The sequence below is a fragment of the Indicator indicator genome, chromosome 4 (assembly GCF_027791375.1).
Source record: "Indicator indicator isolate 239-I01 chromosome 4, UM_Iind_1.1, whole genome shotgun sequence".
In the NCBI taxonomy this organism is placed as follows: domain Eukaryota; kingdom Metazoa; phylum Chordata; class Aves; order Piciformes; family Indicatoridae; genus Indicator; species Indicator indicator.
The window spans coordinates 11,259,527-11,286,220 of NC_072013.1; the positions used below are offsets into that span (position 1 = coordinate 11,259,527).

General features: G+C 47.2%; 1 protein-coding gene across 1 annotated transcript; it reads right to left on the reverse strand.

Moving 5' to 3' along the window:
• Positions 1 to 6,727: 6,727 nt before the first annotated feature.
• Positions 6,728 to 24,176, reverse strand: ARHGAP1 (Rho GTPase activating protein 1). The gene is made up of 12 exons (XM_054400255.1): positions 24,038 to 24,176; positions 23,243 to 23,335; positions 13,214 to 13,301; positions 12,854 to 12,985; positions 12,273 to 12,359; positions 10,931 to 11,029; positions 10,108 to 10,215; positions 8,968 to 9,044; positions 8,493 to 8,570; positions 7,820 to 7,948; positions 7,547 to 7,650; positions 6,728 to 6,907 (listed from the first exon to the last, which is right to left on the reverse strand). Exons 1-12 carry the CDS (start codon positions 24,174 to 24,176, stop codon positions 6,728 to 6,730), a joined length of 1,314 nt encoding a protein of 437 aa, XP_054256230.1.
• Between the last annotated feature and the right edge of the window lie 2,518 nt (positions 24,177 to 26,694).

Below are 26,694 nucleotides of genomic sequence, written 5' to 3' on the forward strand. Positions count from 1 at the left end.
TAGCCACTGCTACTGCTGTCCTCTTCTCAGGCTGACAAGCTGTGGAGCTGGCAGTAATCATGCCATTCTTGATAATCCTGTCTGGAAGGTCTCCTGAGCCAAATACTTGTTCATTTGTTAATGCAGTTCCTCACATGCCTACAGCTCCCACATGGTAAGGCAGGAGGCCAGTGTGGCACAGTTCTTCTCTCCTTCAAAAGGCTGGAAACTTGCCTATATAAGCTACTAGTGTTGAGCTGGATGGCCACAGCAATAAAGAGACTCTCTAGGGCTGAGTTATGTGCCTCTTTTCTGGACATTCCTCAGTTTCAACACGTAGTTGCTACATCTAGGCTCTGGGTTCCCTGACCATGGCACAAATGCTCAACTTCAGGAAAGATCTAGCTGCTGCTGTGGCCTGCCCCAGGCTGTGTTATGAAGGCTGTTTGTTTAGCAGCTCTCTGCTATATTGAGGACAGTATGGATGGATGGGTGTAGCTGCTGATTTAAAGATAACTTTGGGTGAAGGGGAAGGCTCCTAAATTGTATTGGTTTGGAAACAGTCTCCACTGTACTTCAAGTATTCAAAGAATTTCCAATAAAACTTTTATGTAAGCAATGCTCTGTGCTTTTCTGCATGTGTGCTGACAGGTTTGGGACAGTGTTAACCTCTCACTTCCTCCAGGAAGCAGGGTGGTAGAGAGCTGCCTGTCAGTGAGTGCAGGATATACCTTCATGAGAGCATAAAATGCACTGGTATGTTACAGGTGGAGTAGTCAGCAGGATCCTGGAAGAAGGATAGTGAAGAAGAGACTTAACAGGTGCCTGGCTGGTCCCAAAGACAGGCATGGGGAACATTTCACTGAATGTTTGGCCCTGATGAATTCCCCCTGCCCAGAAATTTGTGACTCTGAATTACCTGCATATCCTGTCCCAGCTGAAATATTAACTTGTCTCCAAAAGAAAGGAGTGAGAAAAGGAGAAAAAAAATTAAATAGACCACCAGGAGAATTTGCATTACACTCGGTGGCTACCACATGCTTAACTGGAGCCTGAGGACATTCTGATCTGGTAAGAGAGACTAATAAGACATGGAAAGAACCAGCATGGGTATCCCAGCAGCAAGAAATGCTGGTGGAAGAGCACACTGCTTGCAGCAAGTGGTCAATGCCTGTCTGATAGCCAAACTTGGCAGCTGTATTCTAGTACTGCTTAAAGTTAACCCTATAGAACACACAATGCCATCTAAGGTGCCAACACCTTCCCTTTAAAGCAGACAAGATAGATACTACCATGTATAAATACAACAATTGCTGATTGAAGAGGAAGTACACAGGGTGCCTGGTGATTATAAAGAAGAGACAGTGGAGAAAAAGAAAAATGTGTACATCAGAAGCATCTATGAAGCAAAATACTGCAGCTTGGGGAACAAAAGTAACTATTAAAAGCAATATTCCCTTAATCTTTTTTTCAGGAGGTAACCCAGTAAACTGAGTATCCCATTGCAGACTTCGCGATGTGATCTGTCTATGTGATATAGCTTGTGTGTTTATGAGCATCATTTCATGCACTTAGGAGCTGCTAGCAAACTTACAGACTATCCTGTGGGATCTGGGTCCTGCTAGGGGGCCTGCACTATCCACTCTCTTCACCATGTCACCAGCAGAACCAAGGGATTCCACTATCAGCAAGTAAGCAACAAAGTGAACAGCCACAGAAGGATGACTAATAACCGAGGTCACGAACAATCAAACAGCATCCACTTGTCAGCCTGTTGTATGTACTTAGGAAGAGATGGTTCCAGAATCAGAGGGCAGCTACACACAGCTGTAGTGTTCACACTGTGTTAAGCACTGTCCATCTGTTTGCACATAGTGTATGTCCTGCTGAGAACAGCAGGAGCAATGTGCTCAGGAACAAACCCACCTGTTCCCGAGCCTCTCTGAGGCCAGAGGAGGTACTGCCACAGCACAGCCCTGCAAGTGACCAAGCCCAGAAATGGGACCAACTGCTGCACTCACAGGAGGCTTGAGAGACTGCTCTATAGTCAGCATGTTAACCACACTGGTCCCATTGCAGGGGACCAACAAAGTCCAAGAGCTAGAAAATCACAGCCTATAGCCAAAAGCACCACTCATGTGAAAAAGCACCAGAGAAGTAAGTAGCAAACACCTCGGATCTTGAACTGAAGTGCTGTTGAGTGAATTACAGCAGGTGAATCATAATTTCAACTACAAGGACCACATGGAAAGTATTACCTGTGAGCAGCTGCCAGGAATCCCTCTGCCTTTTGGTATATGGCTGACAGCTCCTCACACCTCGAATACTGATCTACTGTGTGGAAGAACTGGCAACACTGGGAAGCCCTTCATTTAACAGTTCATCAGCAATAAAGACTGAAAAGCAACAGAAAGTTTTAGAAATGCAGCTGTTCACAGCAGCATGAACACAGCATCCAAGTAGTAATGCCAGGAGCCAGGGCTCAGACTATGGCATGATGGTGAAGCTTTTAGCTCCAGCACTTCTCCATTCTAACTCCTACTCACCCACTCACTGCTGGGTTCACTTCTTTCTACAACTGCATTGTAGCAATCACTTTGAATGGAGGAGCCTTTCTAATGGCCAAAAAGCTTAGTGATGTAAACTATGGAGTCTTTAGGGAAAGGTGGTTAACTGCATGTGGATCTTGGGGTGCAGTGTAGTGAGGAGGTAGCCATCCCCTAAGCTGAGATGAGAAGTTGCAGGACTCTGTGGCACATACAGCCTGGCTACAGGATAACCAAAATCCTAATTGGGGAACCGGCAGGTGGCTCCCACGGTGCTCCTGGTAATGCTGTAACCTGTGCAGGTCCCCCTCTGGAAAAGTGCCATCCTAGACAGGCTGCTCATCATGGCAGGGAGATGGTAACATGGAAGCCCAGCCCTGTTCAGCAAAGAGCCAAACTTGCAATACTTCACTTCTGTTTGCATTCTGGTTCCAGCCTGAGGCTCTTCTTCTCAGTTACTCACAGAAGAGGCATTTCGTACTCACTTTCTTCCCCCTCTGCATGGCTGTGGCTGGCAGCATAGCTGGCCCCACTTCTGCTTCTTCTACAAGTGCCACAGCTGCTGCCACTTGACAGACACACTTGGAGCTAGGATTACATTTTGATTTTTATTGAAATACAAAAAGTGCAAACTGTGAAATATAAGACTGGTGCAGATTAGAAGGAAATAAACAGTGTGAACCGTGAGAACCCCAGCCCTGCACCTGATCAGCATCAACAGAAAAGAAGGCAGGGAACATCAGCAACAAACACAAAGCCAACATTTTTGCACAGGAGCCCCCATGCTTAAAAGAGGAATCAGGGACCAAATGGGCCCTCAGCTTTCTCTCAAATTAGCAAACACTGCCACAAGGCATCCAAATGGCCCCAGCTGCACCACCCAAAAGCTCTGGAGTCAGTACACAGCTTGGGCCAGGGAGTGATCAGATGCCATTAAGACAGTAGGAGGCTTGGCAGAGGGGAATGGTCTAGGTGCTAAAAAGCAGCAGGTTGAAGCCAATTTGAAGTACCTCAACAGGGAGAATGGCTAACAGCTAACCTGAAAGATGAGCCAAGGAAGAGACCCTTGGGCAGCTCTACAGCAAGGAGAAAACCAACAGAGACCAACACCCTAATCAGATACTGCTCCCCCACCCCTATACTTGGCAGAGAGACTGAGCCCAGCCAGTGCCCTGCTGTGTGAGGAGGTTGACCAGGTGAGGAGGAAATTTAACCCTCTGGGCTGGCAGATGCAGGCTCTGGTGGCCACCCACCCAGCACAGGCTGCAGGCAGGCCTAGGCCTGTTCCTTGCAGAAGTCACGGGAGGGATATCTCAATACAAGGCGTTCAGAAGAGCAGACTGCAGGAGCAAAAGCAACCCTGGTTCCTGTGCCTGCTCCAGGGCCCCAGCAGCTCCAACATGAAGAGTAGCAGAGAAAAGGGTATATTTACACTGGGTCCCTTCCAGGTTTTGAAAGCACTTTCCCACCATGAGCAGTAGCAGCTTCCTGAACACCCTCCAAATCTGCTCCCCACAGGCACTGAACTGGAGTAGGCTTTTATCCCTGCCTGCAGGGTATACACCAGGCTCCATTTTGCTTTAAAAAAAAAAAACACAACAAAACAACCTTCTAAAAATCACTAAAAAACAAAAGGTAAAAAACCCAAAGCACCCACTGAAAAAAACTCCAGCTAGAAGATGGACACTTGCAGCAACCCCTGCTCTCCCTCTGCAGAGGAGCTAAGCTCCCCCAGCACTGCTCTACTAGTAGTGGGCAGGGACTGGTCCCTGCTGCTCTGTAGGGCTGGAACATGCCACCTGCCCCAGGGACCCAGGGCTGCACACAGGGCCAAGGCCTCATAGCCCACACACAGGTACTTGCCATCCCTAGCTGCCAACCTTGGGCTTGTTTTGTCCCAGGAGAAGTTAGCTGGGCTTGCTTTTTCTCCAGGTGGATATAAGCATGGCCAGTGTTAGACACAGCAGAGCACCAAGGCCCCCTCTCCCCCCCACACTGAGGCCTACAGAGCAGGCTGTCTGCTGGGAAAGAGCTCCACTGGGCTCTCTCAGCCTCCATGCTCCTCCCAGGCTTGCCTCTTAAAACAAACACTGGTGCAAGTACACCTCCCTCCACACTGTCCATCCCACATTACTCATCCACAACACATCAGCCCTGCTAACTTAGCCTAGCAGAGGTCACAGGTGAATCAGGAGCTGAGTCTCTCTACCTCCAAAACATTACTGCAGTTCAGGCTGAAACAATTCACATACTGGACAAACAGGGAAGACTTCAGCTTTTGGAAGAGGGAGACAAAGCAACCTTGAAGCCTCCATAGGGCAAAGTTCCCCAGTATCTAAAAGGGACCAGACCCAGCCTCTCCTAGAACATCTTGTGCTGCAGTCTTAGTAATGCTCAATTTCTTGCTCACCCTTCCCATTCACATGTTGGTGTGCCTCCTCCAAGCCAGCTGGCTGGACCTGTGCTGTCCCACAGAGCTGCCCATGTTCACACCCACCCCCACTCCAGAACTCAGCAAACAGAGGGATTTCTGCAGCTCCTGCAGCAGATGTCACTTCTTTTGATTACAACTCAGGCACCAAGCCCTGGTCAGTATTTAAATGCCATGGGACCACAAATTCTATTTAGTATCCAGTAGCTTTTTAAAAAGTAGTTCTGCTTGGTCCAAAAGATTTGTCCCTGTGGCCAGATACAGCAAGGAGGACTGGCCCAGGCACACAGGGCACAAGATATAAAGACAGAACACAACAGTGAAGTAAGGCTAGAAGCTGCCTACTAACACCCTCCCCCAGGCCCAGGCTATGGAGAAGGATCTCTTAGCTCAGGTAACAGGAATGCTGCAACTCAAACCCAGCAGTGATGCCCTAACAATATTGCAGCTGCTTTGGGAAGGTGCCAGGCCCACCCTGCTCTTAGCGTGCCTTGCAGACAACTTGATGTCTCCAGTCGTGCCCAGAGCATTAGAGGATGCATCTGACTAGGCTTCCATGGCAGGATGGGAGGAAGGCAAGAACCAAGGAGGAGATAGGGCAAAGGCCCTTGGCATGGAACAGCTGTTCCCTCACAGCTTTGGCACACGAGTGCTCAGCAACTGGGTAAAAATCTGTAATCCAGGGCTGGTGCACTCCAGGATGAGGGTTAGCCTCAGCCCCTAGACCTTCCCTCAAGGCCATGCTCTTCATTACCCTGTGCTGGGGAAACAGAGCAAGCCAAGGCAGTCTGTGCCAGTCAGCACAGATCCACATGCCACAGGGAAAGGCAGTGATCCTCAGTGTTCAGCAGCTCAGTGCCACCAGGGCACTCGTGCTCCCTGCCATTCAGGCTCATCAGCAGCCAAAGAGCCCTAGCCAGCACCCCACACAGCCAGGTCTGGCATAAACCTTCCCAGCTAGACTGAAAATGCTGGCAGAGGGACAAGCATGCCTGGGCTGAGTAACTGCAGGAGACACCTCACCCATGACACTCCAGCAAACACTGAGCACTATCTGGAGTGGGTGGCTCCAGAGGGCCTTGGGCTAAATTCAGCTTCCTTATTTTGGAGCCTGACAGCTCATCTAGCCCATGTACCAGGAGCCTGTCCTTCACTTGCCTGCCAAAACCATGGTGTCTGGAGTGGTGCTTGCAAGTTAGGACTACTGGGCTACCTGAGGCACAAGGGCTGCCTGCCTCCCCTTCTTCAAGTGCCTCTGGGGAAAGGCAAGATGCATATTCAGTGCTGAGATGGCACTCACAGCAAGAACATCTCTGCCACAAAACCCAGCAAGCCTGCCCTAGCCCAGGCAGCCCAGCTGAGGCACGAGGGGTGAACTGGGGCTACTGAGAGTTTAAATTAAAAATATCTCTGCTGAGGAAGGGACCAGGAGGACAGGAAAACTGCACGTAAGGGAAGAAGGAAAGGAAGGCAGGTCATCTGACAGGGCAGTAGACTGGTGATGAACCCTGGAGGAGCTGTACAGACTGGCAGGTGGGTTAGGACTCCACTCAGCAGCTGGGAGACCAGCTCCCATCCCCATCAGGAGCAGCAGGTCTCCTGCTTGCTTTCTTACACACTTTCTCCACCATCTCCACAGCCCTCACTCTGCTCATCACCCAGAGGATCAATGGTCCCTTTGCACTGGAGACAGCTTGGTCACAGCTCCAAGACAAGGTGGGAAAGAAAGTGGAAAGGTGGGCACAGTGTGCTGGTGTGGGCTGGCCTGGATTCAGGCCTCCACACCCTCAAATATCTCCTTCTGGTGGTCCAGCAGGAACTTGGTGAAGGTATTGATGGGGTTGATGGCTTTTAGGGTGATGGCGACATCTTTGGCCCACAGCAGATTTGGGCCAAACACAACTGCCAGGTTGGTGTTTGTCATCTTGTTTCTGTCACTGTGGGCAGATACCTATGTGGGAGGGAAAAAGAGACCATTGTGAATCCTACAGAACAATGCAGCAGCTGCCCTCTACCCTCCCCAAAGGCAGAGCTGAGAAACTCCCAAGGGCAGATGGCAGAATAGAAGCTGAAAGCCCAATGCCAGAAAACGGATGGGGGAAATGCATTTGCCACTATGGTTTAACCATCAGGCCATATCCTAACAATAAGCCCAAGAGCACTGTCAGACAGTATCTCTAGAGTCCAGATCAACACTCAAAACAAGATGATCTTTCCTCTTACTAGAAGAGACTTGCAGTGGCTTCCCCGGAAGCAGAAAGTTCTGTAAGGCAGATCTGAGACCCCTCTTCTGGTCTAATCTTCTACTCAGATATTCTGCAGCCAGTTATTTCCACCCTGGGTTGCCTTCAGCTTCCCTGGTACAGACCACACAGGCTTAATGCTTGCCTGCACTTCTCAGTGTTACAAGAAGCAACTGCTTAGCTAGCTCATCATGATCATTCTTCATATAACAAGAACAGAAGTTAAAGGAAATTTCCCAGCTTGAGACTAATTTGCTCTCAAAGGAAAAGAGCAGGCATTTAAAAAGCTGATGCAAAGCCCTGGCAACTGATTTAGAATATGACTGCCCACCTTTGGAGCAGCTCACCTGCACCAGAAAGGCTGTCAGTAAATGGAGCACTTGATAATTCTCTTCTGGCAGAGTCTGGAGTGCTTTGCGAACAACATCCACACGATTCACCTCCTCCACATCTAAAAATCCAGAGACAGGACAAGCAGACAATGAGGAATCCCCAGCACCCACCCTGATGAAAGCCCTGTTTGCAGTCACAGGGTATCCCATGCAGGGTCCCCACACCCGAGACATCTTTGCCCTTGGCCAGTGCAACATTCAGGGAGTAGCAAACTCATTAGAACTCACCCTGGAAGCTGACAACGTGGCTATAGAGGTCAAAAGTGAGGAGAGGCTCAGGTAGCTCTCTCAAAAAGGTCTTGAGAATCACAGCAGGGAGGTGGACATCTTCATACTGCTGGAAATCTACAGGCACACCTGAGATGGTAAAGCAAAGACTCAATGCTCACTAGCCAAAGCAAGTCCTCCCTCCAGACAAAGAATGGTGGTCAGAATGCAGAACTAGGGAAGCAGTATTTTCAAGAACACTGAGAGAGTACTGGAACACCACATCTTCTAGCAGAGTAGTAAAATGTGTCCCAAAAGCATATGCAAAGCACTGCTGAATCCAGCACTGCATCTTCGGAAGTCACCAAATGAAAGAGATGACCAATTTCTTCCTGGTCATCTTCAGCCCCTCCAATATATCCCAACTAAAATGGTATATGCCATCCTGAGAAAAAGGGATGTTTTCAGGAAGGAAAAGGGCAGTGAGGAGAAGGTGAGTGGTAAGGAACATGCTCTACACACAGCAGAGGTATCAGATGCTTCCCCCTTGCAGCTCAGGCCATACCCGGACAGGGCCACACTTAGAGCCCCAGCAGAGAAAGAGAAGAGCCACCATGGATTTGTTCCAACACAGTTCCAGCCAGACAGCAATCTCTAGGGAATGAGAAGGGCCCTGCTGGGTCTGGGCACTTACCCATGTTGTACTTTTGCTGTACCTCCCTGACAACCTGTGTATTTGCTGATCTCCGGAAAATCCCCTCTGTGGCAAGAGCTGTGAGGTTGGAGCAGATGGAGAACAAAGATCAGCCATGTGACAGTCTCTAAAAATGCTTAACCACCAGAAATTCAAGTTGGAGGGCATTCAGACAGATGTCAACAAGTCCCTTTCTCAGAGTATGACAATTCTTCCTGCTTCCAATACCAGGCAAAGGATACAAGGAGCATTTTTGCTCCTCGTAGACAAGTAAGAGTATGGAGGACTGGAGAAATGAGGTCTCCTAAACCCTGGATAAGCTCTCTTGAAAGCTAGCTCACCTAGTTCAGGCCTTTACACCTTATTCTAGATTGCTCTTCTTTATCTTACCACACACTGGATGAGAACTTGGGTGGAAGAGAGGCTACTGACATGGAATTAAGAGGGGCTGCACCCCTCTTCGCTGAACACTTACCATGCTGCTGCAAGTGAGCAATGGTGTCTCTGATCACCAGAGGAACAGGAGACTGATCAGGGCTCTTCTCCCTGAGGCTGTGAGAAAAGCCAAAAGGTTACAAATGACTGTGCCTCCCTGCCCTGCAGGCAGCCCCTGAGTCTTGAAGCTGCCCACAGAAGCTCTACCACGTAGGATCTTGCTCTTCCAGGCCCTGTCTCAGCCATTATTCCCAGCCTTCTCTCCTCTTCACCCATCAAGCTACATCAATCACTGGAGCCAATATGAGCTCATTATTACATCACAGGAATACTTCTGTCTTCTGCAAAAATTATAGCTTGTAGATGCCAGGGCAAAGGGGTTCACGGAAGGCCAGACTGCTACTTATGAATGGGGTGAAAAGGGTTAAGCTTCCTTTTTCCTTCCCATAGGTGCAAGGGCACAAAGAAGCTGATACATGAGAGAAAAATATATGTGGGGTAAGTTCATCCACCCCACTCCAGCAACAGAGGATATATCAACCCAATGGCTGTCAGGGTTGAGGTACCTCCTCATTCCTTGAGGAGATAAAAATATCCCAAATTGTGCCCCCCCCCAAAAAAAAAAACACTCAAAGATAAAAATACCTTCAAGACTTGGTCAGTATCACTAGTCCTTAGCAGTATCTGTGTTTGCCTCTGTCACCATGCAGGAGTGGGGGGTGGGAATTGGTACAAGGGCAAATAGAAACGTTTTTGAAATACAATTTGTGATATGGGAAAAAAGTAAGAAACAGTTCTGCAGCAGTGCTCAATCAAAACAGCACAACCCTAAAGACACCTCCATCAACCTTCTACAGATTCACTTTGTTTAAAGGAAATTTCTAGTGGCACAAAGCTGTCTCCATGGCCCTTATTTTGCTGGTCTCTTAGTGACCTGTAGCTGCAGAAACAATCTCATCCTCATTTAGGTACAGTCTAACCAGGGGATCAAGAGGGTGGAACTGAACTTTGTCAGGATCTGGACATGAGTGCAGAGCTCCCTGGAAGAATGATTAAAGCTCTGCAGGCAGTCTGAGCTGCAAGAAATTTTACAGCCACTTTTGCTGCTGTGCAGTTATACATACAGTGACCTCCTATCAAGCAAGTCAGGGCAAAAGCAACACAATCCAGAGACACTCACTGCTGGAGCGAGACTCCAAACTGCTGGTTTGGCAGTGGTGGGCGTGGGGGTGTTGGCTTCTGGGGCACTTGTGAAGGTTTCTGCAAGGATCTGAGATATTCATCATACCTGTAGCAAAACACAGACTAGTAAAAACCTACTCCACCTCATAAAATAGCATCACCCCAACACTGCATATGACCCACTGCACACCCACTGGTGTCAGTTCCAAGCCCAGCATAGTGGATTCCCCATCTATGCAAACACAGGACAGGCCACTCTGAAGTACAGGGGCAACAAGAACAAACATTTGCCAGAAAAAAGCAGAGAGAAAGGAATGTCTATCTGGAATTAGGAGCTGGAAGACTTGAGGACAAAGGACAGTGTGGGCAGAAGCCCAAGACTGCACTGCTTGTGATGAGACAATTGCATGTATGTGTGAGGGACAGAGAACCCAATCTGGTAAGACCAAGAATGGGAAGTCCCAAAGGGAAGCTGAATTGTGCAGAGTGAGAAAAGCAGATGCCCAGACACAGCAGATAACACTGACCTGGAGCTCATGGTGCCTAAGGTCAGCAGCCTGCAGAAAGGCCCTGAGGGGTGAGTGGAAGAGGCAGGATGGGTGCTCCACGGGAGGAGAACTTTTAACTAAAGGACAGAACTGGGCACTGAGGCCTAGGACAGGAAGGAGCATCAAAAGAAATAATAGCCTTTAAGGCAACTTGTCACCACTCCCTCCAAAACCACTGCTGGAGTGGAACAATCTCTTCTCCCCTTGCTATTCCTCCAGAAAAGTCCCCTCTCACAGAGCCCTAAGCAAATGGGACACAGGCACCATTCTCACTTCAGCACTTGACTTGGGATCCCCAGCTGTTCCAGTTTCACATACTCCTCCAGCTCACTAAGGAAGTTTACATAAAAAATCTTCCGTCCGAACTTAAAGCTGAAAAACAAAAGAAAAGTAGGAATGTGAGAAATCAGGGAATGCAGCATCAGAACAGACTTCTAACAGGTAAGGAGAGTAGAGGTCTGCAGGAGACATCAATGGGCCAAAGGGGCAGGTATGGCTGAGCAGCAGAGATGTTGCCCACATAGCTCTCCAACTCCATATATTTCACCAAAAGATGACAAGACTTTCCAAGTCACATTAGGAGCCCTAGAAGCAGCAAGCTCCCTAAAACATTGGATCTATAGAATCATAGAATCAGTCAGGGTTGGAAGGGACCACAAGGATCATCCAGTTCCAAGCCCCCTGCCATGGGCAGGGACACCTCACACTAGATCAGGCTGGCCAGAGCCTCATCCAGCCTGGCCTTAAACACCTCCAGGGATGGGGCCCCAACCACCTCCCTGGGACAACCCATTCCAGGCTCTCACCACTCTCATGGGGAAGAACTTCTTCCTCACTTCCAGCCTGAATCTCCCCACTTCCAGCTTTATTCCAATCCCCCTAGGCCTATCACTACCTGATATCCTAAAAAGTTCCTCCCCAGCTTTCTTGTAGCCCCCTTCAGATACTGGAAGGCCACAAGAAGGTCACCTCGGAGCCTTCTCTTCTCCAGACTGAACAGCCCCAACTCTTTCAGTCTGTCCTCATAGCAGAGGTGCTCCAGCCCTCTGATCATCCTGGTGGCCCTTCTCTGGACATGTTCCAGCATGTCCATATCCCTTTTGTAATAGGGGCTCCAGAACTGGATGCAGTAGTCCAGGTGGGGTCTCACCAGAGCTGAGTAGAGGGGGAGAATCACCTCCCTTGACCTGCTGGCCACACTTCTCTTGATGCAGCCCAGGATCTGGTTGGCTTTCTGGGCTGCAAAGTCCAACAGCAGGCTGGAGAAAGTTTTGTTTTCAGTTAGAGTTAGGATTTCAGCATCAATTTAATGAATTAAATGTAATTTAGACTCATGCTCTCACTTCCTTTTTCATTTTTAGCAGAGCCTGCAACATTTACTTCTGCTTGGCTGCACAGAAAGAGAGCAGCACAGAAACCTGCAGCATTTGCAGCTCTAAAGCAGTATTTCTTGTGTCTGAGTACTTCTGGGCTCAGAAACAGGAGGAGACAGCACAAGGTGAGAGGCTCCCAGGGTAGGTTAGGCAACCTGGCCTCAGCTTGTACCCTGCCGAGAGTACCCCATTATAGCCCTGCAGTGTGAGGTTGTGGGTGAGCCTCATGCAGTGCTTCCTACCTGATCAGAGGCTTGAAGAGAATCAGAAGGGTCTTGATGAACATAGTTGGGTGCACAATATATAAGGCTTTGATGTTTTTCTTGTACCTGCCAAGAGAAGGTAAGTAAGGATGAGCTGCACCTTAAGCAGAGGAATCAGCCTTTCCACAAGATTAAGGCACTCTGGGTGCTCCATTCCTTTTGTATTGAGCCTCATTGCTCCCCAGTACCCACGGCCTTCCTCTCCCATGCTTCATAGCTGTGTCAGGCCACTCAGCAGCCTAAGGGCACACTATTCCATTCCAAGATTGACCCAGAAGCAGTGAGCAGCCTCACCAGGAAGCAAAAATTGCACAATGGGGCTGACACCCTTGCACTGGGTCTCAGTTTTGCTGCTTGCCTGTTTGCCTGGAGGATGTAACTATAGAAGGAGCTGTTTATCCCATGGTTCAGACTCCATTAGACAACAACCCACCTCCACAGCCAGCACAAAAAAGGGATAGCAAATTACGATCACCAAGCTGCCTGAGGTCTGGGGAAGATCTTCTATGTTAGTCTGCAGAACAGCACGTTACATCCTTGCTTGCTGCAGCCTTACTCACTTGCGATCAAATTCCCTGTAGGCATCCCGCAGCCAGCTCAGGGATGGTTTGTTTTCACTGGTGAGGCCATGGTGCAGGTACACCAGTGTGTAATCACTTTCCACATACTGGTCCAGTGTGAATTTCAGGTACCTGAGAAGAGATAAGCACTGATTTCACTGCATGCTCTGACACAGAGAGGCTCTTTCACCCTTTGGGACTCACTTTTGTGTGCCATAACAGGGGATTTGCAATGGAGGTAGCAACTCTGGGAAGACATGTCCAGATAAAGAAGCTACTGCAGATAGACTTAGTCCTGGGAATCCTTGGAATTGTATCAGGCTTCAGAAGTTAACTGCAGCCTCCTAAGACTCTACTTACCCCAGCAGTTTGACGTGATCGAGCTGATGACTTGGGGGCATCCGGCAGGCACTGAACAAAATTACTTTCCTTCCATATTTGTCATCACCTGCAGATGAAATGCCAGAGATTACATGGACTTGCAGGACTACATTGTGGTCTTGGCAGCAAGGGGTAAACAGAGAACAGGAAACCGCCACAACAAGGCAGAAGTCTGGATTGCCAAAGCCCCCAGCAAAGCTAAACCTAATTTTCAGTAGAATTACCACAGGCCTGGTATGGAAGCAAAAACCTCAACATCAAGGGCTTGGCAAGTCAACCACATGAATGGAGAGCAGAGTCCATGCTCCAGCCCTGAATGAAGAGGAAGGATTGGAAGCCAGGATGTCCTGAGGCATGTAGGGATGGAGGCCTCAAACACAAAGCAGAGTGCTCAAAGCATTAATCCTGCAATGCTGCCCCTGGGCATTGCTCTTGATGCCCCTGTTCCCAGGGAGCGAGAGGGAAAACTGCCTCTCAGGCACAATAACCATGCCTTCCACCCTGCACACAGTCTCAGACTACCTGCTTGTCCTCTGATTTGATTCTTGCTTCACCTGAAGCTTAATCCTGCACGCAGAACAAAGCCATTTCATACTCTACCCTGGAAACCAAGAAATTTCTAGAAACAGAGCAGACTCAGCCACATCCAAGAGACAGGAAGCAAGCATCATCATAAGCCTCTTCTACAGATGGACCAAGCAAGGCTGCTAGATTCTCCAGGGGGACTGCAAAACAAACTGTTCACTGTTTCCTAGTTTTTCCATCCATGGATTTTTCCAGCCTGAGCTGGAAGGAGCTGCAAAGTGCAGAACAACAAAGCACTCTATATAAAAACCCAGCAGAAAATGGTTCTCATCACACTGGAAGCAAGTAACCCATAAAGCACCCTCATCCTGGGGAGGACACTCCCAGCCACCAGTTGAGGCAACAAGCCAAGTTTTCCCCAAAGAAAATCTTCATACATCTGTGGAATTCTGCCAGCAGAGCTCTCAGACTCATGAACAAAACCCGAGCAGATGGACATGGACAAGTTTAGCAGACATGCCACAGGAATGGAGAGATTTAGAAAGCAAGAACCAGGTCACAAATCTTTTGGACATGGAGTTTGAGGGAAAGCCTGCTTCTCTAGCAGACACACCACCCAATCCATTTTCATAAGGATGACTTGCTTTCTAGCACCAGTGGAGATGAAATGATTCCTCTGGAAATACCTGCTTTGTTCTACATCTATTTACAATACTCAGAGCATGCAGGCATTTTCTCACCTTTGCATGGGCTCTGGCCCTCAAATACCTCTTGGTTACACCTGCTGTGCAGCAACTGAGACCTCGAACTGAAGCCCAGAACAGCAAACCTGAGGGTCCTTGGAACATTGCTCATTAGTAACAGATGACCACTTGGGGCTGCAAATGGCAGCCAGAGAACCCACATACACCATCCATAATACTAAGATGCCACTAACCCTCTTTTACCCCCATCCTGGAGATGAGAAGGGATTCTCTTGTTACTTGCCCACTTTCACTTTTCCCTCGCAAGCTCCGTTTTCAAGTCATTCATCAGACAACACAAGAGACAGAATTTACTGATGCACAGCAAGCCAGAACCTCTGCAGAAGCTAGGGACACAGAGGCAGCACTAGGTACAGACCAGGAGAGGGCTGGCTCAGGCCATCACATCCACATTCACATGCAGAGGTAAGGGGCGGCTGGGGAGGACGCATGACCCGGAATGCAGGACTAGGAGAGAGTGATGCAAGGCTCATCTGGAACAACCAGATACAGTCACAGCCAGGCCACAAGACCAACTTCACATTGCATATCCCATGGTAGCCCACTCTCTGCCTAGCCCAGAGTTTCTTAGTAGCTTGCTATGAGCTTTAGAGCTGAGTCTAATGCATGTAAGCTGTCTGTAAAACAAAGGTCCAGGCTACAAAGTCCTGGGCAGGAAATGTGGCATGTTGTGATTCTTCCCACAGGTCTAGAGCCACTTGTAGGTCTCCATCTGGATGACAAAGGGTCCTGGTCCATGCAGAGCAGCGAGAAGAGCTAGTAGCATCAGAGAATATGTTGAGTTTTGTAGTAATGAAAGAGAATGGTCAGAAAGGACTACACATCTTTGCAGATCACATCTCTGTGCTAAAGTCAGAATAGATGCTATCTTCAGCTAACTGAGAGGCTGCATTTCACAGCAGAGTGGATGGTCTAAGGGCCAGCAAGCTTGATCAAAGTAGGCCTTGGTTGTGAAGAACTGCAGTACAGCACCATGTTGTAGGTGGCCACACATTCAGCTGAAGTTCCTAGGCACTGATTCCCAGACCTGACAAGTCACATGTCAGGAACCACACAGTGCAAACACCTTCCTCTGGAATGACTTGAAAGCTTATGGCAGGGTCGATGCAAAGTTCAGAATCTCATTATTTATACAGTCCTGGTGAGAAGGTCTGGGATCATTGGTAAAGAAAAAACAGACAAGCCATGATTCTGCCAAAGGGGAGACTGCACTTTTCCCCTGGATAATTTCCAGGGCCAAGTCCACCAAAAGAAAATCTATAGTCCCCTGGATGACTGAGAAAGGAGTGCCTTCCAGATCAGAATGAATATGTGTATGAGACTACACAGGAACCAGCATGCCCATTACTGAGTTCTGGGTTGTTTCATCACACTAAGCTCAACTTGCCAACACAGACACTTTCAAAACAACCACCTACCAACCTTGTTTCCACCTGACATTTATCAGATCAGTCTGGTTCCTTCAGACATGACAAAATTCAAAATTCAGCATCAACTCTGAACAATCAGTTGTTCCCATTTACAAATAAGAACCTAAAGCCCTTTCCATGCATTTTTGGCTGTCAGGGGGAATCTGCCTGCAGGTGGTCATTCTGTCTCCAACAACTTTGTGTAATCTTTCCCAGATGCTCCATCTCTTGTACTATTTTCTTTTCTGTTTGCAAGATTAATATGTTATGTACCTAGGTTTTCATCCTTTGCAACTGCAAAGAGCTGAAGTTTCCACTGAACACAACTATAGACCATGAAGTAATCATTTAGCTTCTCAGGCTGTCTCCTGCCTCTCCCAGAGGAGGAATACTCAAAAGTTAAGAAACTAAAGAAGCAATTATAGATCATCTGTACTCACAGAGCACCCCAACACTATACACACCTTAGTGAGCAAATTCATACACAAAAAATACTTTCGATCTACACTGGAACTAAACTATCTCCCTATAGGATGTAATTTTTTTTTTTTTTTTTAGCACCAAAGAGCAAGAGAGTAGCCAATATGCAAAGCCTCTCCAGCTAAGACTGCTGGAGAGATCAAAAGAGATATCCAAAGAGATATTAACCTGCAACACTGATGGACATGCTAGTTCTCCTGAACCTTGTGTTTTTAAGGCCAAAACTCAGTTTTTCACCTCACTCAGCAAGCAGGATTTCCAGTGCACATCTGAGACAAAGGCGAAGGAAGATCACTGCTGTGGTTCCAAGCCATTAGTGCAGGACCATACCTTCAAGAGGGCAGAAATTTAAATACCAAGGCTAATGTTTCAGATTGAAACCTGCAACCATACAAACATATCAGAGAACAAATTCATATCCAGGTAGCAGTACTGTCCTGAGACAAGACTTTCCATTAAATGACTCTGTACAACCAGTATGGCAAATATATACTTGCCTTGCAAACCCTGCTAGGTATTTCTCCTGAAATGCATCCATTAGCCTTTATGCCATGATTGGAGGCTCTCACACTACTCATTGGCAGCACAACTGCAGTCCAGGGACCATGCTGACTCCTATCTTCACCACTTACCCTCAGCTGAGGGCCCACTTTGATAAAAGATTCAAATGGGAATATCCTAGAACTCTGCCACTGAGAGAATGCAAATGGATGAAACTTGCCATCAAAAGCTAGTGTTACTGGTAAAACAGCAAAGTTAACAGAGTTCAGGGTCAAGGAGAAGACACTACTACATAATCCTGGAACACTACCACACAAGTTTCAAAAAGCTTAGAATATTTATCAGGGCCACTGTCAGCAAAATAATTCTCTAATGGAATTTCAAGTTCCTGCCAAGCTTATGACACAACTGGGCGGTGTTTAAGTCTAGTAGTTGCATCTTGAATTCCAAAGTGGATTTAGCCCCTCAGCAAAAGAAGGGTAAGGAGCTCAAGGTATTTTAATATATGACATCCTCCATCTAAATACTCCCAATATCCAGACACTGCCAGAATCATAAAGCTTTACCAAGTGCCTACAGTTCTAACCAACAGAAAATACACTAGAAAGTCAGATTAAAGAATGGAAACCAGAAGAATGCCTGAGGGCACAAGAAATAAGGGAGAAACGCCCTCCCTAAAGAGGATCAGCATTTCCAGGGACTGTGTGAAGGCCTGCTGTCCAGAAACAGCAGAAAGAATTTTACACCAAAAGAAGTTTTCATTTACACTGAGAAGTGTGAAAATACTGGTAGCTAAATTCTTAAGACTTAGGCTTGAAGTCCAGAGAGCATTAACAAATGCTCAGCAAGCACAGAGCAGGGTAGCACAGCCCCAGGCTAGAATGAGGAACAAGTCACTGAAACACAGTCTCTGCAGCCAGGTGGAGAAGAAATAGATTACAGCTGCTTTCCGTTGGAGAATCCAGTTTAAGTGCCAGCTGCTTAGCATTTGAGCACAGCAGCAGATCCAGAACATAGGAAGAAACAGAAAGTAATCCTAGGATGAACTTCCAAAGCACACATGACAACGAGGTAAATCTGAGTTCAAACTGAACTGGTCCAAGCAGGCCACCACCATGACAGAAGAACAGGATTTACACTGAGAACCAAGAGCCCCACCATGCCCAAAGTAAAGCCCACTCACCAAATTTGGCTCAGATGATTCTGCTGTGCCTGAGGCAGAGGTGCAGCCCTCAGATAATGATTTTGTGCAGCCTTTGGACTCTTGAAAAGTTGCCAGTGCAGCCTAAGGCTGAGCAAAGTTTGGGCTCCCCTGAGACAGTCCAGCTACAGGCCACAGTCATGCTAAAGGAATACCATGATCTACAGTACCAAATGTTAATGCCACAAAAGGTCTACCTACCTGGTTGAGCCCCATCAAGTGCACCCTGGTCTGGAGGAACAGAAACAAAGTTATAGCAAGCCAAGTTTTTCCCCCTTTCCCAGAAAGCAATATTGAGTATAAAGGCTCAGAGTTGCCACTCTGTCAAATCCGGATTGCCACTGGGATGCCTTTAGTTGCTGTCACAGAGGTCAAGCTCCTTCCAGCTCATCTTTCCCCCATGCTCCCCTCTAACAAGGCCAGTAACAGCAACCCATGATTCCCAAATCTCCCACCTGAATTTGCAGCTATCTCTGTACAATCATTGTCAAATTTCTGGCCCTTACTGTTACACTTCTCCTACCTCCAAAATGGCAACTGCCACACTGACAATTTGTAAAGGATTAAACACAACTAGTTCTGAATGCCAAGGTCCTCTGAACAACTTCAGAGGTGTATAGAGAGTGGCACTGTACCATATGAACAACACAGCCAACAGGCTGCTTTGCAAGAAGCTAAATTTCACTAATAAACTGAAGATGGGGACAATTTAGACCTCCCCCAGGATACCTGTAGCTTACAAAAAAAAAAAAAAAAAAAAAGGCAGATTCTGAATAAAAAATAAATTGCTAATTAGAAAAAAAAAGAAGAAAAGTTTCTTTGGGCAGGAAAGTGTCTATGAAGTCATGTATTGCCATGGCCAGCCCCTTTCCATCACTTCCAGAGCTCCACAGACCTACATAGGCAGGAGCTAAGCAGGGCTCTAGAAAGAAACCCTCCATTCCCTTGCTCAACCTTAGAAACCCTCCATTCTATTGGTCTCACGTGTCAAAACATGGTGCACAAACTGGCCTTGCTCTGAATGGGCCAAATTTGACGGCAGCAACTCATCGTTCCATATCACACAAATACTCATCCTCAAAACAAACAAAAAAAAAAGCCAGAAACTACATCCAAAACCAGCAGAAATGAGGGATCCTGTAGTAGTGGAGCCAATAATAATCTATCATACTGGAAAGGAAAAGGAGCTTTGTTACCAGAGGCCTTTGCTGTGCCCATTAGCTACCAAAGATACACTGCAATGTGCTTGCAACGCAAGTTTTGTCTGCAACTTGTACCTCCGTCTGCTTAGTGAAACTACAGCTACCAGTGCTCCAAGAGGGACTTTACCTCCCCACATCAGTCACCAACAGGAAATTATCACTACTGGTTGTAGCTTTGGCACTTGCAGCCAACAGCCAGCCAAAATGCTTTTCAGGTAGGGTTGGTACCAGATTCACCACAGAAAAAAGATTCACTGTTGAAACTGCAGTTTCAATCTAGTAACACACAAGAAGGTACAGTCCCAGCTCTCCATCTTCTTTCCCACTTCAGTCACAGGTCTAATGAACACTAGCATCATGCTTCCTCTGTGAGGGCAGCCCTGCAGACTGCCAATTAATGACGTGAAGCAGCATACTCCCCAACAGCACAATAGCAGAAACTTGCTCTGAGCTCAAGCAAAGCTTTGAAGTGACTGGGCAGGGACTACATAGATGAAGTAAATAGGCCACTCTCCTGACAACTGCTACACCAACTTCTAGCCCTCAAAGTGGTGTAGAATTCATGTGTCAATCATATGTCAACCCTCAGCTTTCTTATCCCACAACGAAGAAAGCCAATTATTGTGGAAAATGGGACAGCTGATGCACCACTCAGCTACAGGATGGCATACTGACCACAAAGGCAAGACCAGGATTTTAGACAGAGAAGAACGAAGAAGAAACACATTGCCATGGAGCTGTCAAGAGCCTTGCTCTTCCCACACAGCCCCAGGCTTCCATCAGACACTGCCATCTCCAGAGACCTCCTTCAGACTCTTATTGATCATCTCTCCCATTCTTGCAGTTCAGCCTCTGCTGAAATTCAAGGCCACGATTACATTACCCCAGTCTGCCTCAGTCCCAAAGGAGATGAGAGCAGCATATTTGCAATATAAGAATTAGCAGGAGGATACAGACACTCATAAAGGTAACATAAATTTGGGATAGTTCCTCAACAGCCTTCAACCAGAAGCTTGCATCTCCTCCAAGCACGATGTGGTGTGAGCAAGGAAAAAGCTCCACGCTTTGCAGAAGTGGTTTGTGCAGTGAAATTGAGCTGCCTCTGCTCCAACTTCCAGCCACATGAAAAGATTAATTTCTCTGCTGAAGTGTTCACAAAAAGAGGAAGTCATGGTCAAGAAGAGCCCAACCACGCAGAGACCTTTCCAGAGCCCACATAAAACGTTCCATAAATGCACACCTTAAGGTAAGTCTGAAAGCACAGGCAGAGTATCATCTCTTCCACTCAGAAAAGCATTGAATCCCAGAAACAGAAGAAAGTCTCCCAAAAATAAATTATTCTAATTCACAGCGATGCCACAGTTCTCCTCTGAACTGAGGCCTGGATGCCCTTAGCTGCCATCTTCCTGTGACACACCACTGCACAGGACAGCAGTTACATGTCTGCTCCTTCCCCACAGGCAGCTGTTTTCAGCAACATCTCAGTTCCCAGAAGAAAAAGAACAGGGAACAGAGAAGAGTCTCCAGGAAACTCCTGCACTATTTTTAAGGGAAAACCAACCCCCAAAGCATCTTTTTTCTAGCAAATTCTGCAGAATGTTTTTTCGGTATTATTTGCCCCCTTCAGGCCAGATAACCAGGTTATTCAAACCCAGCATACACTGAACTGAACCAGAATTTAAGGTCAGCTAGGAAGTAAGTGTGCTAACGTTTTGTCATCAAAACTGGGCTTTTAATAAGTTATTAACATTGTGTACTCGTCCCAAAAGAAGAAATTACTTTTCTGACCACACAGGGTAACCCTGAGGTCAGGGAGTTCAGCCCAAGGATGGGAACCAGTCTTCTGCTTTTGTCTCAAAATAGCATCATCATTCCAGAATGATTGCAGGGAAGACAGCAACAGAGTCAGCCATATGCTTTCTGCTCTGAAGTGCAGAGCAGTGAAGGACACTGAAGAGAAAGCTCATCAATCAGCAGAATGGATAAAACTACCCTTGATCTGCTGCCACTTGCAAATATTTACAAGAGAACTGGGGTGAAGCTATTTTGTTTCATGCTCAGCATGGTAAATATTGCACCTGAAGGTGCTGACAAACACAGCTTTCAAGTAGAGTAAGACCTAAATAGTTTCATATTAATCCTCCAGTGAGATTTTGATTCTCCAGGCTACTTCTAATAGGATTTTTCCACATTTTCCTAGATTATTTGCCTCCTACAACAGCCCAAAGCACATTATCCTGTTTGATCCTCCAAATAGTTAACATTATTAATTATTTACCAAGAAAATGGAACAGCTTCATTCTCAGAGCCCAGATTACATCTCTAGCCCTTTTGATCAACTTCAAAAAATCCTGCTTTCCAGATGAGACATCAGCAAGACAGACACTATGAGGCAGCAAATCTGGAGCTGTGCTATTAGCTCTCCCAATGCCAAGAAAGGCTTTGCACCAAGTTCTATGTGTGGAACCATCACAGGCTTTCAGATAAGTGGTAAAATTTCCCCAGGAGCAGCCAACAACAGAAGCTTCTCTGAGTTGCTCCTGCACTGTACAGAGAGACAACAGGGACAGAAAGCTCACCAGAAACACAAATTTAAGAGCTCTCTTTCAGAAAGCAGGCACATGTCCTAGTCAGCCATCACAACCCCTGAAATCCTTTCAGGAAGTTAGGTAATTCTTCATTTGCTGTCCTAGACAAAGTGTCAAAGGCTGCATTCCACCAGCCACTGAGACACACATCCACTGGAGTGACACTCCACCCAGAGAGCTTGGGTGAAAACACCACCATGTTACCTCCAAACAGAATTCCTGTAGAGAGACTACTGCCCAGTCAGGAGGCAGCACACAAAGTAGACCCTCAGTTTGGGAAGACATTCCAGTCTTATCAATGTCTCTGATCTAAATTCTCTGCTAAGCACTTGGTCTGAAGTGAACAGCAGTATAATTTAACTCACCAGCTCTCAGAGTCCAGAAACACCAGCTACCTCTGCCATTCTCATGCCAAATATTCTAGCTACTATCACTGAAAAGGTGGGGTTCACACATCTGTTCCTTCCCACTTTCAGCAGTAGGGAAACTGATGCAGATCTCCACAAACCCCAGTCCTGAAACTTCAGCCCCATGGAAAAGAAGGTTAGCAACATGTTTGCAAACGAAAGCACTCATGGCAAACCTACAAGACGTAATGGTCCAGACACTGAACACCTAGCCTGTCAACCTGGGCAGCCAGAGGCACATGGGAGACAAAAGACAACAAAGTTTTGAGTTTGCCATTATAATTTTGTTCCCCAAAAGATGTAACATGAGGGAACAGCAGAAGGAAAGCTCATTCTAGAAGACAGCCTAGAAAAGAATGTCCAGACAACTCTTCCCAAGGTAACTGCCTGAGAGTCTTTTCTCTTAGAAACACTGCTGCAGAACAACCCTGAGTCAGGACTCTTGTCCCTGAGCTTTGCTACAAATTCACATGTGGCACAGGGATCAAGGCATAAAGAAATGGCAATGGGAGGAGTAGGAAATGGCTACAGATAATCAAGAAGGAAGTGTGAATCAAGTCACAACAGGTTGAAGAGGTAATTATTTTTTTCTTAAACAAGGAATGCAAGACAAACTAGGATTACCCTTCCCTCAGACTTACCACAGCAACCTGAAAACCACCTCCAAAACTCGTTCTTATGGAGGTCCCACCAGTAAACCACCAAGCATTAGACAGCAGAAGCCAAGAAGGAATGCAAGTTTCACTGAGGTCAATGGACAGTTACACATACTGCAAACATGCAAGAAGTTTGGTGCTCCTTCCCTTTATGATGTTGGCTGTCCTTGCCACCTAGGCCTGGCATACAGCAGGTGCCCCCACAACCCCATAGGAAAGACCCTTCCTCAGCCCAGCTGCAAAGACATCAAAGGAGAAAACAGAAAGACCATTACCTGCTACTTCCACAATGTGGTGCCTGGCGATATCATAGTAGGGATCATCCCACTGTAGGTGAGTGACCAGCTCAGGGGAGCCTTTGCAGTCCTCTGCACAAAGCACAAGGAACAAGCAATTACAAGAAGGAATCTGGAGCACCTTGGTGAGGAGTACAATAGAGAGAGAGGGATGAGAAAAAAAGAGCTCTTCAACATGGGAGGGACTAATGTACGCACCTCTCCACCCTGGAAATCCACCTTTTAAATTCCGAGTGGAAAGAGCAGCAATGACTTTAGAAGAGACCTGCCAATCCTGTGAGGTTCATACATGTCCTTCAAACATTCATAAAGACTAAAATCCACATGTTAAGGGCAGCATTATGGCTTTTTAGAGCAGGAAGATCTTAACATTGTGCCTTGATGGCCATCCTGTAAGCCCTTGAGCTAATTACCCTGATCTCCTTGGGCAGCAGTCTCACAGCAGAGGATTTCAGAGAAACAATGGCAGTTCAAGACCTTTCCACTCAGGAAGGGCAGACTATCTTGCAACAGACCATAATAGAGGACACTGAAGAACTTACAGCATGTCTGTACTGTCAGGACCAAAGTGCAGCCAGCCACAGGACATGAGACAGCTCTGTGCTTTTTAGTGCTGTTGACCGACAGGGCTAATTCACTTGGGTGTGGTGCAAGATTAGTGTGTCCATAAAGCTTTCAAATGGAGCTGGGGCTCTCTGTGTATGTAGATAGGATCACAATGCTGCAAGACAAACACCTTTTTTAACCCAGACCCCAAACAAGTAGGATACTTACCCAATCTGGGAAAAGCAGGGGCTTCATCTGCTGGCCAGCTCTTGTCATCTATGGCGGCCAGTTTGAGCTGGCTGAGGGACTGGTTGGTATCATCCAAGTTCAGGTCATCCTGAAGCTCTGAGAGTGGGTCTGTAGCCATGGTCCCCAAATACTGCAGTTTATTCTGTAGTGTCTAGAAGGAGAACTGCAGAGATTGCTAGGTGAGACAGAGATCCCAAGTTTACCTTCCTATAAAGGCTCTTCCTCTTCTCACTGATTTTGCCCAAATCCTGCCTTATCTGTACTTATCCAGAGACCATACTTCCCCTCCCCATCAACACAGGCAGGAACTCTTCCTCCAAGTCAGGAGCACCGACATATGTCAGATCCTTTCACATCACTTGCTATCAAAAGGCCATCAGAAGCCTGTACCAACCCTCTAAGTGAGTCTCTGCTTGATCACAGCTCTGTACAGAGTAGATTCTCTCCCAAAACAGGAGCAGCAGGAAAGACACTGAGGAAGACGACAGGCTACACCAGCCCCTGCCTGATACACTCACTGTACCAGCTCTGAGCTCCCCCTCCCTCTGAAGGGCTGGCACAAAGCCCAGCTGTTTCCACAGTTGGCTGCTCAGTGCTGGAAGCCTTCCCAGGAATCACCCCCACTCCTCCCCATAAGGAAGGGCCAGAGCTTTCAACAGCACTGAAGTGGGTGCTTCACTGTGCTAGGATCTGAACACAGAAGCCAACAGCTTCTTAAGACAAGATTTCATAGACTAAGACACAGAGAACAATACACAAAATCCTCATCTTTCAGCATCACCCATCAAACCCTTTCTCCTACACGACTGCAAGCAGCAGTGAATCATCTCTGTAAATTAAAGCCATATTGCTAGAATGAGCATTTTTCACTGTGTGCCACAGTACTGAGGAGACCAAGGAATTCAGAGGGCCCAAGAAGCAGAGAGCTGCATTGGCTGCTGCTTGCAAATATTCCTCACTCTCACCCGGAGCAGAAGATATTTCAAATGCAGGACTGAGCCAGCATGGCATACAGGACTTTCTAACAGTGCTAATTCTTAGGGACAATTGCTAGGAAACATGTTTTCCTCTAGTGGAGGCAAGAAGACACTGGAAAGGACAAGTACACAGATCTGGATTGCTCACACAGACCTCATGGACAGTAATTCACTGGCCAACAGGCAGCAAGCCAAGAAGAACTGTAGCAAAACAAAATCACATCTCGCATTAGCAAGACTCTCTGTAACGCTGTTTGTCGGGCAGGCTTGTGCTTGTTCTGCATTATGAGGAGAGCAAACAGTTCAAAGATGATCTGAGGAGGCACAAGGCCTTTGTGTAGAAAGATTATATTCACAGTAAAGCTATGTCCTTTAGCAGAAAGGAGGAGGGCAATGATGTTACACAAATTCCATCCCTAGAGCTGGAATATGTATATTCATCTCGAGAAGATGATGAAACAGATGCTTGGACACTGAACACAGAGAACAAAACCTGTGAGTCTGGACACTGGGAGGTGTCATGTCCATTCTCTGAGCAGCACTCATGACCAAGTTTGGGCTGCATTTTGAGAGTACAGGAAATAGGATATTCAGTGTTTTTTTCCCATCCCTCTGGATCACTCTGTGTTTATTCTTTCCTGTCCTCCCTTATCTGCTACTTGCCAGTTTACAACCAGATTTGATCTCCCTGGGGCTCCCAAAAGGCTGGGAGCTATTGCTAGCTAAATTTTCTGAAATATGAAAGAACAGGACGTATTTGGGCAGAGGATCACCAAGACAGCAAGGCAAACACACAGGGTCTGACCGCTGCAGCCAAGCACAGACCCAAGCAACAACGTTCCCTGCCCTCCAGAGAGGATCGTCACAGCTGCCTGACCTCCTCTGATCTTGAAGGGATAAGGAGCAAGAAATCAAGCTCTCCTGCACCATGAGCTCATGGTGGAACCAAGCAGCAGCAGCGGAGCCAAGGGCAAAGGACTCCCCATCCCTAGCAGCTGATCCAATTTCTATGGTAACACCAGGCATCAACTCTTATGAATCAGGGAGCTTAAAGCATCTCCCACAACCCTGCACCCCAGGCTGAGGAAGAATGCAAAACCCCCAGGGCAGCCCAGTTCCCAGGGACTTCCCAGCCCTGGTGGGGACAGAGGACCTATGTCCAGCTGCTGTCATTCACTGGGATGCCTTGCATGTGAGATTTTTGGGGATGCACAGTAGCAACAGCGTCCCCAAAACGAGGTCCTGAAGTGTTTAGGACCAAATCCAAATCTCTCTACATAGCAGGGATGGTACTATCATAGGGCTCCAAACACCAAGTGTCTTCACTTGCCCCTACACAGATGACAACTTAGCTTCACAGTCAATATGCAGCACCTGATGGAAGGCAGAAGAGCTGGTTATTAGACAGCACTGGAGGATTTCCCTAGGTGTGAATTTAATCCTAGTGTAGCCCCGTGTGGAAGAAGGAAGCTGTTAGCAGGATATTTACAGTTCCATGCTGGAAAAAGGGCCTAATAGATAGTGTTCTTGCCAAAACCTTCCTGACCCCTTGGAAAGGCAGACCAGACTCCCACATGCTTTTCACCAGCCAGGCAGGTAGCTCCATTCCTTGGCTGTAGGTTAGGGCTCCATGGCAGAAATGTTAATGGAAGGAAGATC

What these genes read in the sequence shown, in the direction of transcription:
- ARHGAP1 (XM_054400255.1), bottom strand. Translation starts at nt 24,176, where the DNA reads ATGGCTACAGACCCACTCTCAGAGCTTCAGGATGACCTGAACTTGGAT. An exon ending in CCCTGCTTTTCCCAGATTGG is followed by an intron (nt 23,336 to 24,037) that starts GTAAGTATCCTA and finishes TGCTTTGTGCAG; the next exon opens with AGGACTGCAAAGGCTCCCCT. An exon ending in TACAGGGAATTTGATCGCAA is followed by an intron (nt 12,360 to 12,853) that starts GTGAGTAAGGCT and finishes TTCTCTTGGCAG; the next exon opens with GTACAAGAAAAACATCAAAG.